This window comes from Ceratotherium simum, chromosome 5 (genome assembly GCF_057802395.1).
Source record: "Ceratotherium simum simum isolate JZ-2026a chromosome 5, ASM5780239v1, whole genome shotgun sequence".
Lineage (NCBI taxonomy): Eukaryota > Metazoa > Chordata > Mammalia > Perissodactyla > Rhinocerotidae > Ceratotherium > Ceratotherium simum.
In genome coordinates, this window is record NC_141904.1 from 16,394,778 (window position 1) to 16,414,953 (window position 20,176).

Consider the following 20,176-nt stretch of genomic DNA (forward strand, 5'->3'; position numbering starts at 1 on the left):
CATAACAACGTGGCTGAATCTCACTGATACAGCTTTGAAAGAAATCAATCAAAAGATGATACTATTTATATGAATTTCAAAAATAATGTCAACTATCAAGGAATATTAGTGAAATAATCTGGGCATTGTTACTGACCAGAAGGGAACATGAAGGAGCCTATTTCAGTTCTGAAAATGTTTTATATTTTCGTCTTGGTTATGGTTACACAGGCGTACGTACTTGTAATATTTCATCAAGGTGGTAACTTAAGATTTCTGCATCTTACTGTATATAATTATACCTCAGTATAGAGATAAGAACATATTTTAAAAAATGTAAAATTATTTTTATGCATTTCCTCTGATCCCATTCCTCCACCCAAGAAAACCCCAAGCAGTTCTGCTCACTAGTATGCTAAGGGGAATCAGATTAAATTTGCCTAATTATCTGGAAATACTTTATTGATACTATCAACACTAAGCCTTTAACAAAAATCAGTATATAATACTTATTTAGGTCATTTTCTATATCCTGTGAGTTTTTATAATTTTCTTCATTAACATTTATACCTTTCTTGAATTTATTGTTAGATATTTTTAGTTGTGAACAGGCTACTCATTCATTTATGTTTCTTATATATTGCCAATATCAAGAAGTTGTTTTGTACATTTATCTTTTGTCAGCTGTCTTGTCAGATTTTTCCTTTATTAATCTTTTGTGTCACTTTAGAAGAGACTCTTAGGTTTTTCTTATCAGCTGTTGGAAAGGAGAATTGTCTTTACCAGTATTTTACTAATTTTTCCATTAACTAAAGATGAAAAGTTGTTTTGAGTGGTTAGGGATGTGTTCTTGTCTTGTTTCTTTTTGAGTTGAAATGTCTTAAGCATTTCAACAAGAAAAATATTTTAGTCTTTGTTTTTATCTTTCATTTCATTTAACCCTAGTTTTTCTAGAAATTTATTTTTAAGCTTGGCTGCAGAAGTTTATCAGATAACTTTTAGAAATCTAATAATATAATCATTTAATTTATTTTTCTCCTTTGTTGATAAATTGAATTACTTGATTTCCCAATATTGAGCCATCCTTGCATTCCTGGGAAAATGCATTTTTTAATATGGTATGTACTCTTTTTATGGACTACTAGTAGATTAAGTTTTCTGATAGAAAGTTTATATTTGCGTGTAAGTGAAATTAGTTTTGTTTTTGTTATTTTCACAACATAGTTTGAGTATTAGTATCGATAGTTGCTTAATAATTATTCGACTTAATGGAATTGGTAAAGTCAGGTTCGTATTGTGCTCTATTTTGAACACATTTTGGAAACCTGGTCACTCACCTTTTAATTGCCTTTAAAAGTGAGGGAATCTCTACTTTTATGGCTACAGAGAAATAATTTCAGGTAAGTAGTGTTCTTGTTTAAATAGACACACACAGAGAAAACCACAAACTTTTTTGGAAATTTATTTGCTATAATATCAATTTTTTTCAAGTTTTCATTTTTCTTTTTTTCCCCCACAGTCCGTTGTGGATGACTGGATTGAATCATATAAACAAGACAGGGACATCGCACTTCTGGATTTAATCAACTTTTTTATCCAGTGTTCAGGATGTCGAGGTACAGAATGTTGGAATAAATGATGTACATTGAGCCTGGCAGTCCAACAGTCTCAAATTTACTTCACCTTCGATTAGTTATGTATAATTCATCCTAGAATTATGTGCTCATCTTTTTCTGATAAAATTATTGTAAAGTTATTTAAGGATATTTCATTTTGTTCTGGTCCATTTTGTTCCTATAAAATAACTGACTTCTGAATTTTTTGAAATTTTGAAGAAAATCTAAAATTCATTTAATGAATTTATTAATTCAGTTTTTAGATAATAAGCTTTTATGCTTAATATTTACTGATATTATTTGTACCTATGCTTCATCTTAGGAACTATAGTAGTTGCTACCATTCATTATTTTGTATCCTTATTTTATAGATGAGTATGTCAGTATTTTGATCCTCATTTTATAGATGAAGTACTTGAAGCTCAAATAATTTGCTTAAGTACCAGAATCAGGTTTCTTAAGTTGACAATCAGCTGCAAATCCATAAACAGTTTGTTAAAGTAGAAATTTTTATCATATTCACAGATAAGTGATAGATTCTCTGGAATAGATAAATCTTAACAGATTAAATTCTGCTACGTGGAGGAAATCAGTTGGTAAATCACCATTCTTTGTTTCCAGTACAGAAAGAACAGTTTTCTTTTATTGATCACTGATCAAATCAATTTCTTGAAGGCTTTCTTATTTCTGTCTATCACTCACCATATAGACATAAGTAGTTTATCAAATATTTACGGAGCACCTACCTTGTGCTGAGCACTGTTCCAGATTATACAAATGTTATCCAGACAGTCTCTGTCCCAGTAAGTATTAGAGTATGTGTAATTTTTAAGGGAGGCTTTATTGTAAGGAACAAAGAGGGAAATATACCAATAGTTCAGTAAAGTGCTCTGTGACATCATAAGAATAATAAAACTGGTTACTATTTAATGACTATTTAGTATGTGCTTTATGTACGTTAGCTTATATTATATTGGTTAATAATCCTATCAAGCAGATGTGATCTTTATTTTATAGATCAGGAAATGGAGAATAAAGGGCTTAGGTAAGTTTTTGGACATCAGTTTGTAAGTGCCAAATTCACGTATCAGAGTCAGGCTTACCTCAGTCTGGAGTCTATATACCTAACCACAGGACACTGTGGTTGGAATAATAAGAAGGGGCTTCTGATCCATCCCAGGCTGTGTGTTTCTCTGTATGTGTGATATGGGGATACTTGTGAGAAAATGCATCCCAGAGGAAGAAACTCTGTGGTGAGACTGAGATTGAGTTAAAGAAGGTTAAGAGGGGGGAGAAAGGCCAAAGGTAACAGATTGTGCAAAAATGCCTGAAGACAAGAAAGCATGGCAGTTTGTGGCTGAATCCTAGACCATGGAGACTGGTGAGGAGTGGCAAGAGATTTGGCTATTTGAAGGAAAGTGAGTTTAATTTTACAGCCTTAAATTGGGCAAGGCAAGTACTGAGTGATATGCTTTACATTTATTAGCTCATCTAATCTATCTAAGTGTCCTGTTAGATTGGGTTTTGATTTTAAAATAACTGGTAGTCTTTTAAAATTTTTCCTTTTATAATTCATTCCCATGGTTCAAAAAAAAACTGAAAAAAATTGGAAGATACAAAGCAAAAAATCTTTACCACTTTCTCCCTTCCCATCTATCTCCACAGAGTTAACTGCTCTTAACTACTTTGTTGTATAGCCATTTGTCTGTTTCTCTACCTAATTTCCGTACGTATAAGTAGAAATATATACTCTTTCCTTCCCCACCCCTCTTACACAGAAGATACTGGTGTATAGAGAGCTTTCTCAGTGGTTTTTTTTTTCCTTTTAATCAGCATCATAGCGTTCCTTTGAGTGTATGTACAATAATTTACTTAACTAGTTTTCTATTTACAGACCATTGTGTTATTTGTAGTCTTTTGCTGTTACAAACAGTATATTTTGTGTATACCTTATTTGCTCTTTGTGGAAGAATGTCTGTAGGTAAATGTATTTGTGATTATATTAGATATTGCCAAATTTCCTGCTATAGGAATTGTACCCATTTTTACTCCCATCGGTAGTATATGAGAATGCTTGTTTCTTCTCAGTCTTTTCAACAAAGTGTTTTCGTCAAACTTTTGGATTGGTTTTGTGAATGATTTAAAAATGTGTCAGTGTGATTTTTTAAAATTGAGGTGAAATTCACTTAACAGACAATTAACCATTTTAAAGTTACAATTCAGTAGCGTGTAACGCATTTACAATGTTGTGCGGCCACTCTCTGTAGTATTAAAACCTTTTCGTCACCCCAGAATACCTCATATTCTTAAGTAATCATTCCCCATTCGCCTCCCGCACCCAGCCCTTGGCAACCACTAATCTGCTTTCTGCTCCTACGGATTTGCCTGTTCTAGTCGTTTTATATAAAAGGAGTTGTATAATATGTGACCTTTTGTGTCTGATTTCTTTCACTTAGCATAATTTCTTCAAGGTTTGTCCAAGTAGTAGTATATATCAATGATTCATTCCTTTTTATCGCTGAATAACATTCCATTGTATATATATATCACAATTTGTGTATCCGTTCATCTGCTGATAGACATTTGGGTTGTTTCCACCTTTTGGTAACTGTGAATATTGCGACTATGAACATTCGTAAACAAATATCTGAGTACTTGTTTTTAAATTCTTTAGGGTAAATACCTAGGAGTGGAATTGCTGGATCATATGGTAATTCTGTTTTAACTTTTTGAAGAACTGCCAAACTGTTTTCCACAGTGGCTGCACCATTTTACATTCCTACCAGAAATGTACGAGGATTTTTATTTTTCCACATCCTTGCCAACACTTTTATTTTTCAGTTTTTTAATTTAACTGTTCTAGTGAGTATGAAGTGGTATCTTGTGGTTTTGATGTGCATTTTCTTAATGACCAGTGAATTTGAACATCTTTTTCATCTGCTTTTTAGCCATTTGTATATCTTCTTTGAAGAAATGTGTATTCAAGTCTGTGCTCATTTTTAAATTAGATGATTTTGTTATTGTTGTGAGTTGTAAGAGTTCTTTGTGTGTTCTGAATACTAAACCTTTATCAGATATGTAACTTACAACTATTTTTTTCCCATTGTGTGGGTTCTCTTTTCACTTTCTTAAAGATGTCCTTTGCACAAAGTTTTAAATTTTTATGAAGTCCAATTTATTTATTTTTTGATTTTTTGCTCATGCATGTGGTATCAAATCTAAGAATCTGTTGGCAAATCCAAGGACATGAAGATTTATCCCTGTGTTTTCTTCAAATAGTTTTATAGTTTTAGGTCTTATATTTGGGTCAGTGATTCATGGTTAATTTTTGTATATGGATAATTTTAATTTGTATTTCTCTTCTAAGTGAGGCTTGAGAGCCATGTCTATTTCTTTTTCTGTGACTTCTTTTGTTCCTATCCCTTGTCAGTTTTCCTTTTGACTATCTTCATTGTTCTTGAAAAGGCATTTGACAAAATGGATTTTAAAGGTTTTCATAAAAGAGACACAGATGCATATTTTCTTAATGTGATTAACAAAGGAAGCACACTGTCTCTCACTCAGTGGAATATAATAAAAATCCAGAAGTAGACCCAATTACCTATGAAACTTTAAGTAAGCAGATCTTCAAACATATGAAATAAGTGAATTGCAAATTGCAACCACACTGAGATACTAGTTTTCATTTTTTAGATTGATAAAAATTAAAAATTTTAACAATACTCTGTTGGTTAGGCTGTGAGGAAACAGATACTGTTACATTGTTTGTTGGAATACAGATTGGTGCATCTCTCATGGAAAGAGATTTGGCAATATCTAGCAAGACGACATACGTTTTTATGTTTTGTCCTATACATCCTACTTCTGCAATTTTGCTATGGAGATATACCTCCAGCATTATGAAAATAAGTGCACAGGGTTACTCAATACAATATTATTTATAATTGCAAAATATTTGAAACAACCTAAATGCTCACGTATAGGACAGTGATTGAATAAACTGTGGTATAGCTACACAGTAGAGTTTTTAGGCGCCGTAAAAAAGAAAAAGATCTCTGATGCAGGGAGATTTTCAGAATACTTTTTTTTTCCTCTCTTTTTTTAACTGAGGAAGATTCGTCCTGAGCTAACATCTCTTGCCAATCTTACTCTTTTTGCTTGAAGGAGATTTGCCCTGAGCTAACATCTGTGCTAGTCTTCCTCTGTTTTGTATGTGGGTCGCCACCACAGCATGGCCACCGACGAGTGGTGTAGGTCTGCATCCGGAACTGAACTTGGGCCACTGAAGCGGAGCGTGCCAAACTTAACCACTAGGCCATGGGGCTGGCCCCCAGAATACATTTTTAAGGGAAAAATGCAAAGTGGAAAAGAGTGTTTAAAGTGTGCAACTTTTTTTTTGAAGAAAGAAGGGGAAATAGTGAAATATACACATATATTTGCTCATTTGACCAAAAGGAAAAATAAACCAGAGAATAGTGATTGGTTACCTGCAGGCTGTGTGTTTATGTAAGTAAGGTGGAATGTTTAGAGGGAATTGGGGTGAAGGAATGATACTAATTTGAATATACTTTTTGAATAGTCCTGACTTTTAGAGTTATCTTAATGTTTCACATATTCAGAAAAAAGAAAAGAGAAATCAACAAAGATGGAAGGAAAATCCTAAAATTGGATGCAGATAGAACAGATAAACCATACCATGCCATACCATAAATAACATAACCACACTAAGGAGTGTAAGAGGTACTAACTAAAGTAACTTCTGAACTCAGTGCTTGGGCAATAAAACTAGTGGTGGAAAGTTTGATGAAGAACACAATATTTACCTAGTCTAAAAGTGTCTCCTTACAAGATATCTGTTATTTTCTATGGGTAAAATAGTAACTTTACCATGTACCAACGTGGTAGACACCACCATGACCAAATGATGAAAGCCAATATTGTCAGTTATAAAACCAATTGATAGGGTGTGCTTCCTGGTGTGCACTTAGAAGAACTCAACCTCACTTCTGTAGCATTGTTGCCTAAAGTGGAGAGCCTGAATCTTCATGAGGAAACATCAGACAAACTTAGATTGAGGTATGTTCTTCAGAATAACTGTCCTGTATTCTTTAAAACTGTGGGTGTCCTGAAATACAAAGAAATGACTCAGAAACTGTTCCAGATAAGAGACTAAAGAAACATGACAACGGAATGCACGATGTTAGATTTTTCTTTTGACATAAAGGGTATTATTGAGACAAATACTAAAATCTGAACCAGTTCTGTGGATTAGAACATATGTATTGTGTCATTGTTAATTTCATGATTCTGATCATTGTACTATGGTTGTATAAGAGATTTTTTGTTCAAGGGTACTATACACTGAAGTTTTAATGAGTAAAGGGATAAGAGTAAAAGAAGAGTGTAAAGAGTAAAACAAGTGTAAAATGTTTACATCTGGGAATTTGGTGATAGATATTCAGAAATTCTTTGTACTTTTCTTACGACTTTTCTGTAAAGTTTGAAATGTCAAAGTGAAAAATGAAAGGGGGAAAAAAAAGCCTTTTAACTCCAAAGCCAACATCATGCTCAAGGGAAACCAGTAGAGTCATTTTCACTCAAGTCAAACAAGTCATAGATGCCCAGTCTTACAGCTCCTGTATAGCATTATATTGGCGATAACAAGCAGACACATTTAGACAATAAAATGAAGTAAATATGATCACTATTTGAAAATCATGTTGAGTGTTTAGAAAGTTCAAGAGAATCAGTTTGCAAAACTAATATAAGCAATAATTATTCAGTGAGTTTTTGGGATACAGAGTTAATATAGATAGATTAATATGTTTGGTTTATGTAAGAATAGCCAGTTAGAAGAGATAATGGAATAAAAGACCCTCTTTTTAAGATAAAAATGGGGAAAATGTGGGAAATTATTTCATATCTACACCTCATTTCATAATGTTCACCAGGAGAAGTTCCCAATGCATCAAGAGTTTAAATAAAAAACAGCAACAAATAAATACTAGAAAGAAAGAAATAATAAAAATGCTAGAAGAAAACAGGGAAGAATTTCTTTATAACCTTGGAGTGGGAAAGACCTCTTAATAACGTGACTCAAAATTAACTGTGACTCAAAAATCTGTAAGTTAGAAAAGATTGATAAATTAAACTACACTGAAAATTTTTACATGATGGGCACATTGTAGGGAAAATCAAAAGAGAAAGGGCAAAAAGGGAATTTTTTTTTATTACAAAGGCTAATTTCTATTATTTGTTGAGGTAAGATTTGCATTTTATAAGGACTTCTTGTGTTGCAAAGTGATTTCCAAAATCCAGCTTGGTGTTCTATTGTATCAGCCCATTTTCCCCTGAAGCTACATAAGAACCAAGAGCAAAAGGATATTGAAAAATTGACTAAAGCAGGAAGAGAACCAGAGAAGGGAGGGGAAAGTCACAAAACTTTTTTTCCTAGTTCTTGGCTAGAAGGGACACTCCCACCAATGACATGACAAATTGGAACTTAATGTCATGAGAAGAGTTTGGACAGCCCTTCTTCCATTTGGCTCCACTATCACTATTTTCTCATCTTGACCCTTGAGCCTGGGGATTGGTATTGGTTTCCTGTTTATGCTATCTTAAGTTGCATCAGCACCTCTAGTTGTTTCCTTAACTGTGCCTACACATCTATAGTCTGTTCACTAAAATCTCTTCATTTGAAGCATCTGGAGTGAATTCTGTTTATTGCTGCACCCTTCAGTTAGACTATATTAATTCAATGTGATAATAGGATATATTCAGTATCAGTGAAGTACGAAAGATGGCAAAGGAAAAGTTGATTTAAACACTATTGACTTGCATTTTAAAGCTATTGAGTTGCATTTTAAAGCTATGTAACTTCATAAGTGTTCGTAGAAATAAGTTCTGAGGAAGCTAAGAAGACAACATAGAATGATAGGATATATTTATGGTATTATGCATGACAAAATAAAGATATGTTATCTCTATTCAAAATATTATCATTGTTTAATACACCATTGGTACAGGCATGTATTTTTGGGTATATACTAATGACAGTATATAACAGACTTCAGAAATATATATTGGATATTTATAAATAGTTTTCATTGAAAAATGTGCTTGTTTTTAGTTAATAAAGGGTGTGTTTATCAAACTTGAGAATTGTAGGTTAGAAACACCTTCTTGCTTAGTTGGTTATAACAAGTAATTCTATTTTGCAGTGCTTGTGCCTAACAGTGGACTTTTTTTTTTTTTTTTTATAATTTTATTTATTGATTTATTTTTTCCCCCAAAGCCCCAGTAGATAGTTGTATGTCATAGTTGCACATCCTTCTAGTTGCCGTATGTGGGACGCGGCCTCAGCATGGCTGGAGAAGCGGTGTGTCGGTGCGCGCCCGGGATCCGAACCCGGGCCGCCAGCAGCAGAGTGCGCGCACTTAACCGCTAAGCCACGGGGCCGGCCCTAACAGTGGACTTTTAAATGTCTGAGGACCTTCTAGGAATGTAGGATTGCTGGAGAATTGATCTCAATCAGAAACAGTTACTCCAAGAGTTTCCTAAATTTTCCCATTTCTTAGGCCGATTAGTGTCTCATTAATTTTTTCGTGGAACCTGTAAGCCAAAAGAAATACCTAACTCTTTCTTTTTGAAGTAGTTAGGTCCAAACAATTTATTTATGTCCTAACAACTTATTTGGAAAAATGATAAACATAATTGAAAGAAAAATAAAAATTATATTCTGTTTTTAAATAACCACAATTATTTACTAGTGGATATATGCACCCGTTGGGCACTGTACAACTGCTCAAATTTTGAAGTCACCCTCATTTCTTGGTGGAATCAGGGTGATTTATATTGATTTAACCTGGTATAAATCAATATATTTCAAAATATATTGATTTTCCAGCAGAATTTGTGAAAACAGCTTCTCAAAGATAGGATGTTATCAACAGGAATAAAGAATGATCTGATGTTGAAACTGTGAATTACGTCATGCTAATAGTTCCTATCGTACTAGACAGTAAATATTGCTATTTCCCTTTGAACATTTAATATACCCCACAGTGGTCATATGAGTTTGCTTCAGTGGCCAGTGACATCTCAGTGCACAAGTTGGGCACTATGGCTTTGACCAGTGACTAGCTGGGAGTTAGTGTATAAATACCCCAAATCCTTTGCCCCTACTATGAGATAACTTTTAAGTGCATGGCCTACTGTGACTCACAGTTTCCCAAGGAGTTTAATTAGGCTCCAGTTATCCATAGTAGTAATTGGCTAGATAACACACTTTTTATTGTCGGCCTTTCCTTGTTTCATTTCCCCACTCCATTACCAGTATTTTATGGGATCTCCTCCTAAATAAATTACTTGTACTGGTATTCTAACAGTCTCAGTGTCTGCTTTGAGGGATAGAAACAAGTGTTTGTTATGGTTTATTATATATTAATCAGTTTGCTCTTTAGAAGTCTATTTTAATGAATTCTTATCTCTTTGCATGTACAGTGTATGTAGGTAGTTCAATATTATTTTTTCTTAAACCTTTTGTAATTGTGACATCTTATATTTATAGAAGAGTGCATAAACTATATATGTACGGGTTAAGTTTATATGTTTATACAATTGGAGTATCGTCTTGCATCCCTTCATTCTGAGCCTATGTTTGTGTTAGAGCTATGTTTCCTGGAGGGAGCATATTGTTGGCCATCTCACCACTCTGTGTCTTTTGATTGGAGAATTCAATCACTTTACATTTAGAGTGATTATTGATATATGAATGCTTAATGCTGCCATTTTATCACACGTTTTCTTTCTTGTTCTGTATTTCCCTTGTTTCACATCCCGTGTATTTCGGACTTGCCAACTCAGTTTGGTAACATCAGTTTCTCTATGATCGTTTTCTCTTTATTTATCATTTGTGTCCCTGTTCTGATTATTTGTTTAGTGGTTACTATGAGGTTTGTATAAAAGATCTCATCAATAAGATAGTCCATTTTCTGATAGCCTCTTCTTTCCTTAGTCTAAGCCAATTCTATCCCTTTCCTCTTCCCATTATAAGTTATTGTTATCACAACTTATTCCATCTTGTGTTGTGAGTTTGTGGTTAAAATGACGAGATTATGGTTATTTTTTATGTTTTCCTTCTCGTTATCTTTAAAGTTATACATTAGTGTTTGCTAACTTGTTCTGATATAGATCTACAATTTTCTGCTTTTGTCCGCCTGTTTCTCTCCTTGTTCAAGGCTTGGTAAACCCTTTCTTTTTTTTTTTCAGGTATGAGGGGCTTCTTGATTGTTTCTTATAGGGGGTTCTTGTGGCGATGAAATCTCTGAACTTTTGTTTATTTGGAAAAGTTTTTATTTCTCCATCATATCTGAAGAATGTTTTTGCTGGATAGAGTTTCTTGGCTGAAAGTTTTTGTTCAGAATTTTGAATCTGTTATTCCCCTCTCTCCTTGCCTGTAAGCTTTCTGTTGAGAAATCCGCTGAAAGCCTGATAGAGGTTCCTTCGTAAGTTATTTTCTTCTGCCTTGCTTCCATTAATATTTTTTCTTTGTCATTGACTTTTGCCAGTTTTACTACTATATGCCTTGGAGAATGTCTTTTTACATTGATATAATCAGGAGTTCTGTTAGCTTCTTTTAATTGTATTTCCAGCTTCTTCCCCAGGTTTGAGAAGTGCTTAGCTATTATTTCTTTGAACAAGCTTTCTGCTACATTCTCCCTGTCTTCTCCTTCTGGAATACCTGTAATCCTTATGTTGCATTTCCTAATTGGGTCGGATATTTCTCAGCGAGTTTCTTCATTTCTTTTAGTCTTAGTTCTCTCTCTTCCTCCATCTGAAGTATTTGTATATTTTTGTCCTCCAGACTGCTAATTCTGTCCTTCATAGTATCAGCTCTGTTTTTCAGGTACTCCAGATTTTTCTTCATCTCATCCATTGTGTTTTTCATCTCCAACATTTCTGATTGGTTTTTCTTTCTAGTTTCAGTCTCTTTTGTGAAGAATTCCCTCTGTTTGTTATTTTGTTCCTCATTTCATTGAGCTATCTGTATTTTTTTGTAACTCATTGTTTTTGTATGATAGCTATAGTGAATTCTCTGTCATTTAGATTATAAATTTCTGTGCCTTTAGGATTGATTTCTGGGTGTTTGTCACTTTCCTTCTAGTCTGGGGTATTAACATATTTCTTCATACTATTTGACAGCATGGATTTGTACCTTCGCCTCATGATGGTATCTGTTCATAGCTTCCACCTGCTGCCACTGGATGTGGATGGTCAAGAGCTGTGTATTCTGAGCCCACCGTGACCCCTGTTGCCTGTGCCTGTCCTTTGGAATCTATGCTGACAGGGCCTGTCTGTGACTGCCAGCTTGCTCACTCACAGCTGCTGCTTTTCTAGTGTATGGGTGGGCACTCTGGCCTACTGGCTGATCTGGAGTGCCGGGCGGGAGGAGGGGCACTTTCTTTCACGTGTGTGATCCCAGGGGCATTCTCCCTCGACCGTCACTGTCTGCTGTTCTGGGGTGCTGGCTTGATGAAGACACCCCTGTAATAGCTTACCCTTCTCTGTATGGAGCTTTCCCATAGGCTGTAAGTGAACTTGGAAAGCGAAGGTGTTTCTGTGGAGAGCCCCCACCCCCACTTCTCAGAGCCATGTGTCGTCCCGCACCCTGGGTTGCTGCTGGGGAGGGAGAGGAGATCCCTTTACCTCCCTCCACTTCCTCCTGGGGAGTCCAGCACCTCCACCTTCAGATACGTGGCTGCGTGGGTCTCTCAGACATCATTTGTGTTGTGTGAATGTCCTCTGTTGGTTTATGAATGTCCTTTCCGGCATTTCTTAGGTGGGAGGGTCTAAGGGATGAGTTCACTCTGCTGTGATGCTGACGTCACCCTGACAATTTATTTTGTCTTTATTTCCTAAAATTTATTTTGATGGGTTATTTTGGCAGTTATTTTCTTTTAGCACATTGAGGACATTTCATTGTCTTCTGGCTTGTATTGTTGAGAACTTGGAATAATCATTTTTCTCTCTTTCAGTGCTTGTTTTTCCCCAAGTTTAAGATTCTTCTGTTTGTTTCTGGTATTCTTCAGTTTGACTATATTATGTTCTAGGTCTAAAACATATTTCTTTGGATTGGTGTCTTTCATCAGTTATCTTTTTAAATAATGCTTCTTCTCATTTTATTTCTGTTCTTCCTCAGTAACTTTCTTTAAACTTTGCATATTGTCTTATATGTACCGTTCTGACGTTTTTAATTTATGTGCTGCATTATGTATAATTTTTCCCCTATCTTCCAGTTCACCACTTATTCTTTTTTCATCTGTGCCGATCTATTTCAGTTGCTATTGTTGTCTATTTCTAGAAATTGTAGTTAGTTGGTTCTTTTTTGAAGCAGAAGCAGTCCATAGGCTTATTCCCTGTGGATATTCAGTTTTGTGTTTTCTTTTTTTAACATGAAGTTTATTTCTTTTCCAATCTGTATCTGATAATTCTAATACTTTAAGTCTTTGTGAGTTTATTTCTGTGGGGTTTTTTTTTGCTTGTTCTTTTATATATTGCCTTTCTTCTTGATATGTTTAGTTAGTTTTTATTCTAAGCTCCATGTTTTCTCTCAAATTTATTTGAAGCCTAGGATAACGGTATGTTCCTCTGGAGAGCATTTATCATTTGCTTGACAGATGCCCAGGGGTACTACCAATCTAGGACCATTTGCAACTAAATACAGTTTGCAGTTTTCTGGATCAGATTATGTGAATTTAGGATATTTGTGAGCACCAGTTTTTGATTACTATCGCTCACGTACATTTATCTCCTTTCACACGGTATCCAAAAATCTGTCTTTGTAGTCCCCAGAGTTTGAGGTGTTAGGTTTACTGCTAGTTCAGCCTTAACCTAGAGATGAAATTCTTTGAGTCCCCACTTCATGGAAGAGTTGTTTCTTTTAGACCCTTCACCTCAGTAGTCCCAACTTATGCATTGTAGGCTCAGCAAGTGTTATCAGAGAAAAAGTGATTTCAGTGCTCCTTCTATATTTTGGCTTTCTGATTTATTTTGTTTTTATACTAGTAATTTCAAAATGTTTTTCATATTTATTTAGCATTTTAGGAAGAAGATTTATATAGATAATATTGTTTACAATATTACCATAATCAGAACTTGTATATATCAATTTAAAGTGATTTCTTCCCTTGGAAATGGTGTGTGTCTGTAAATGTAACTCATAACTTTAAAACTTTCACACTTTGGACATGTTTAGCACATTTATTTTTTATATTATTGTAAGGTAATTTCTACTTTCATGGAGTTTGAATCTCTTAGGACTAATTAAAAGTCTTAATTTCTTATTATTCTCATGTTTTTGGAAGAGCTTTTTAATATAGACATATACATGTATTATTATAGGTAGAGTACAATGAAAACTACAGATAATCCTGATGGGCTTGTCATTTAGTAAAAACTGTTAGATGTACAGAGAATAGGGTGAAAATTATTAAAATAAGAAGAGAATGGAATCTGAAATATTTTGGTATTTTTTTATCTTCCTTTTTCCAGTGGGTTTCTGAAGAGTTGTATATATATCAAATTTTTATACCCTAAATTATCCTTTAAAAAATATTACAGGAATCACACAAATATAATCTACTGATTTTAGTCCTCTACCCAAAAATTAATTCAAAGTAGATAATATAAAATGCAAAACTGTAAACTTCTAAAGGAAAATATAGGAGAAAGTCCACATGACCTTGAATTTAGTGATGAGTTTTTTAGATAGAATCACCAAGAATACAATCCATGAAAGAAAAACTTGACAAGTTAAACTTTACTAAAATTAAAATTTTTCTGCTCTGCAAAAGGTATTGTTAAGAAAATGAAAAGAGAAGTCACAGACTGAGAGAAAATATTTATGAAACACGTATGATAAAGGACTTGTACCCAAAATATTTAAAGAACTCTAAAAACTGAACAATAAGGAAATAAACATCCCAGTAAAAAAGTGGACAAAAGATCTGAACAGACATCTCAATGAAAAAAATATACACATGGTGAAAAGCATATGAAAAGATGCTTGACATCTTTTGACATTAGGCAATGCAAATTAAAACAACAATAAGATATCACTTCACAGCTATTAGAATGGCTAAAAACCAAAAAACTGACAATACTAATTGCTGCTAAGGATGTGAAGCAGCAGGAATTTGTTGTTGATGGGAATACAAAAGTAGTAGAGCCACTTTGGAAGAGAGTCTTACAGTTTCTTACAAGGTTAAATATAGCCTTCCTATAGAATCCACACTCTTAGGTATTTGCCCATCTGATTTGAAATTTATGTCCACACAAAAACCTGCATGTGAATGCTTATAGTAATTATATTCCTAATTGCCAAAAACTGGAAGCAACCAAGATTTCCTTCAGTAGTTGAAATGGATAAGCTGTGTGATGCATCCATACAATGGAATACTATTTGGTGATAAAAAGAAATGAACCCTCATGCCATGCAAAAGTATAGATGAATCTCAAGTGCATATTGCTGAGTGAAAGAAGTTTGAAACGGCTACGTGATTCCAGTTTATATGACATTCTGGAAAAGGCAGAACTGTATAGATGGCAAACAGATCAGTGTTTGCCAGGGTTTTGGGGAGGAGAGAGGGTTGAATAGGTGAATCACAGGAGATTAGGGTAGTGAAACTAGTATGTGTCATACTGTAGTGGTGGATACATGACATTATGCATTTCTCAAAACCCATGGAACTTTACAGCACAAAGAATAAACATTGATGCATGCCAACTTTTTAAAAAAGTTAGTTGTGATGAGGTCATCCCAAAATGAATATAGACTATGACAAAAGAATCTAACTATATTAAAAATACATGAAATAACCTCACTGAAGGGGTTTGCGGAAAGGTGCTGTCCTAAGTCGCTGAAGAAATGAGTGGAGACTGTAAAACTGAAGGCAAAAGGAAACTGTATGTAAGTACTGTACTCTGGTTGGCAAAGTTGTTTCCCATGGGAGAAAGGTTACCAATTCTGAAATGACTATACATGTATACTGGAGTTGAAAAATTAAGTAAATAGATGATTGATGGTGGGAACCAGATTTTTTACTGTTGGAGTTGGAGATTATGGGTAAGCAAGGGGAGAATGCTGGAATAACCCATGTGGTAGTGGAGTTGAAGGCATTAGTATAACTCATATGCAGCTTAATATCGATATATGTGGCTACATAGAGGAATATTTATAGATATGTTTGTATACACACTAATATACACACACATATATATTTCCTTGTTCTTTCAGCTGAGAGGGCCTAAAAGAAATGACATCAGACTAGCAATGAGCCAGTAGCAACGAGCACATCTAGCACCTAGTTCTTGGTTTCTAATTCCATTCTCCAATAAAAGAAACCAGGGCTTTCTGAAGAAATGTTAGGTTCTAGGACTGGGACAGGGAATATACAAGGTGAGCCTGGAGCATTTCATAATGTCCAAAAGTGAATAAGTACTCAAAGAAAACAAAATAAAACAATGATAAGGGTATGTCAAAAAGTCACAGGAGCCAACTGGAAGAGCCCTCAATGGCTAAAGCTGGAACAATTTGAGCAACAAAACCCATATCATAGAATTGGATTATAACTCAAACTATAAAATTTTCATGAGTCCGTATGATACAAATAAATCCTTGAATAATGAAACAAATGGGTGAGAATAGACAAATCTTCCATGTAGAAGAATTTAAAATAATTTGTGTAGATACCTACGTAAACATCAAGAAAATGAAGGATAACTCCCCCATTCCTTAAGTATAGGCTGTACAGTTTCCTTCCAAAGAGTGCAGTATTGAAAAAGAGAAAAAGTGTAACTTGTACAGTGGAGAAATCTGACAAATACTACTTCAGCTAGATGATCATGATTAATAATCAATAGTGTTTAGTCATGTTGATGGCATATACCTTATTTTGATGTGATGAGAAGGGCACTTTATCTCTTTGCTCTTCCTCTCAAAAACCCATAAGCCCTATCTAACGGTGAGAACATCAGACAAACCCAAATTGAAAGACGTTTTATAAAATACCCGACCACTGCTCCTTCAAATCGTCACAGTCATCAAAAATGAAGTCTGAGAAAGTGTCACAGTATAGAGGAGTCTAAGGAGACATGACAACTACCACTTTTTGTGGTTTTCTGGGTGAGATCCTGGACCAGAAAAAGGATATTAGGTAGAAACTTAAGAAAATCTGAATCAAGTATGACTTTTAGTTAATAATAATGTTGTTCAGGGTTCGGGGAGGAGGAATTGGAGGAAGGTGGTCAAAAGGTACAAACTTCCAGTTATAAGATAAGTAAATATTAAGGATATAATGTCCCTAATGACTATAGATAACACTGCTGTATGATGTATAGAAAAGTTGTTGAGAGTAGATCCTAAGAGTTCTCATCACAAGGAGAAATTTTTTCTTTTCTTTTTAATTTATCTATATGAGATGATGGATGTTAACTAAACCTGTTGTGGTAGTCATTTCACAATATATGTAAATCAAACCATCATGCTGTACACCTGAAACTCACACAGTGATGTATCTCAATTTTTCAACAAAACTGGGGAAAAAATAATGTGATCAATTTGTGGTGTATGTGGGAACCTCTGTACTGTGTAACTTTTCTGTCAGTCTAAAACTATTCTAAAATAAAAAGTGTATTTAAAAAAAAATACTGGGGAATTCAATTTAATGAAAACTCTTTGAGACCTTTTTATTAAGGCCAACCAGTTAGCTTTTTTTTCCTCCAGTCACATACATAAAAGTTTGATGAAATAGAAAAAGAAGTATTCTAGACAAAAGATGAGTTGAGGAAGTCTTAGTGGCACATAAAATTCTAAGAGGGACCTTACAAAAGTATACTTCTGATTATTTGGGACCTCTTAGTGACATAGCTTTGAAGCACAGGTTAAAGAAACAGGACTTGGTCATTTATATTTAGTTTGATAAGAAACTGCCAAATAATCCTAAATAATTTAGGATTTAAATATTTGAGATTATCTTACACATATGATTTATAATTGGAGTCAAATACATAATGTTGGCTATAAACAAGATACTTGATAAATTAAAATTTTCACTCTGAATTTATGGATCCCTATAACATTATGGCAAACTTGTGCTTTTTTTCTTTGCTACTTAGAGAAGAAACCTGGCTCTCCTTAGATGATACACTCATGGCCTGATTTATTAGAAAGGAAGAGTTCAGCCTTTTCTTTTCTCCATTCTCCAGTCCAGAGTCTTTGTTTTTTTATACCACACTATGAAGGTTGTCTTTTCTAGTATTATTCTTTGCTTTCGCCATTTTATTTCTCCCTTCAATTCCTTAAGACCAAAAAATCTTTGGGTGATATTTTTCCTCTAATGTGTAGTTTTTACCTTTTTGAGTTCTCATATTCCTTTAATAATGTCCTGAAAATTTGGGGCCCTTCTCCACAAAAGTGCATAGACCTAAATTTCCCTACAGTTTCAAAGATTTGTAGATAGTTAGGAATTTGTGTGCCACAGATTAAGAAGCCCTGCCTGTCTTGAATCATATTAATGTTAGTAATAGAGCCTGAGGTAGCAGACAGACATTTTAAAAAATAAGTTTATTTTCCTCACTGTCATTTCCTCTAATTCTTGTCTTATGTGAACAGCACTAGCACTGAAGATGAGGTTATTTTAGTAGTTGTTGAAGATTTGGTGAAAATAGTTTGAAAGTTTATAGCTCTAGGACAATGCTTGCTTTTGGCCCTGGGCTATACTAGCATGACTCAACTGAGCTCCAAAATTTGAAATTCTAATACTTAGTAAATTTATCTGTTCTTGATATGGATGAAATGTACCCTATGCAGTCTTGAAAAACTAGTTAATTGGTACTCACATGTCATGTGCCAATATGTGATTTTTCTTTTTGAGCATTTGGTTTGATGTTTCACCTACTTTTTGTATTTACAGAAGAAGTATTATTAGCTTTTTGCAAGGAATGTTACAAAGTGCAGGCTGCCATCTAGAGACAGACTCGTCACTGGAGATATAATCACAACTGTGAGACAGTTCTCTAAGCCATGGGTTTATTTATATGAGGATAAGACGGTTTTCTGGTTCCCACTTGGCTTTTGAGACAATGACTTCTTTATTCTCTTAACTCATCCCAACTCATCCCTACGGTGAGTTCTAGGCATTTTGGAGAGGGATGTTTAGTGCTGTTGTTTCTGATTGTCTCCATTTTGGAGGTGGAAGCTGTAGGGCTGGGTGATGTTAAGACTGCTGGAGTGACTTTCCCTGGTTCTGGAATAAAAGGTGACTGGCCTCATTCTCCAAACGGCATTAACCTGGCAACATGCACAAGTAGGAATCTGGCTTCCAGGAGACCTCAGCTAAAGAACTAGAGCTTTTAGCTTGCCTCCAAAATGGGCATGATAATCTGTGAACAAATCAATGCTCAAAGTAGGAGAGCCTAATTAATACTAACTGAGCATCTTAACATGCTGCAGGTACAGTGCTAAATACTTTACTTTTGTTTTCTCATTTAGTTCTAATATCATCCTTCGTCGTTTGTTCAACAAATATTTTTTGCATGCCTGCTTTGTGCTAAGCACTATTCCAGGCACTAGGAATTACAGCATTGAACAAAACAAGATCCCTGCTGTGAAGTGGTATTGTCACAGTTTTAAAGATTAGAAATCTGAACAATTGACTTTTCCAGTGTCCCAGAGCTTAGTAACTGGTGGAGCTGAGATTTAAACCCTACTATGTTGGATTCCAAAGACTTTAAACCACTCTTAGGATGACTTCTTGGGGATTCTGCTATATGTTGTGATTGCTAAAACCACAATTACAGTTTCCCTTTATTGTTGTCCGTATTGCTAATTATGCAAGGGGATATTCTCCAGCCCTATTTTCATGTTGCTTTTCAAATCCATCTTTTGTGTCCTATAATAGCTGGTAAGGAAAACATAAAATTTCACATTTGTGGCAAACTTATGTGGATCATTCTTATGCCTGCCCTCTAATGAATGCATTTTGATAGTGACTGTACAAGTGTTCGATAGGCAAGATTTAAGAGCAATCTTTCAGTTTAGTTTTTAACGTCTAATTTTTTATTTGAAATGTGTTCATTCATTTTGTATATATTCATATAGTTCAAATTTCAGGAAATGCAAGGGGTATGCAGTATAATGTCTCCACTACATCCCTAAACCTCAACCACATATTTCTCGTTCCCATAGGCAACCAATTTTGCCAGATATTTGTGTATCTTTCCAGAAATATTTTATTGCATGTGCAATCAAATACATATATATCCATTCTTTTTTGCATGTATGAATATATCCTACAGATCTTTTCATGTCAATCATAGACAGGTTTATTGCTTTTGACAGCTACATGACATCCATTGACGTTAGAGTAGTGGTTAGTCATGGACCCTGTAGCCAGACTGCCTGCGTGTAGACCATGGATCTGCTACTGGGAAACTCCTTTTGCAAGTTGCTAAATCTCTAGGTGCTTCAATTTTCTCGTCTATAAAATAGAAGAAAAATAGTAGATTCTTCATAGGATTGT

General features: G+C 34.5%; 1 protein-coding gene across 4 annotated transcripts in view; it reads left to right on the forward strand.

The window, feature by feature from the left end:
• STAG1 (STAG1 cohesin complex component) overlaps positions 1-20,176 on the forward strand; it is a 354,666-nt gene that overhangs the window by 169,983 nt on the left and 164,507 nt on the right. For 3 of the 4 annotated variants that reach the window (XM_004419341.2, XM_087430526.1, XM_004419340.3), the window contains exon 5: positions 1,499-1,595. The exons of the other annotated variant lie outside the window; for it this stretch is intronic. In XM_004419341.2, the coding sequence (XP_004419398.1) occupies positions 1,499-1,595 (97 nt within the window). The remainder of the gene's footprint in view (positions 1-1,498; positions 1,596-20,176) is intronic. 4 annotated transcript variants of the gene reach the window in all.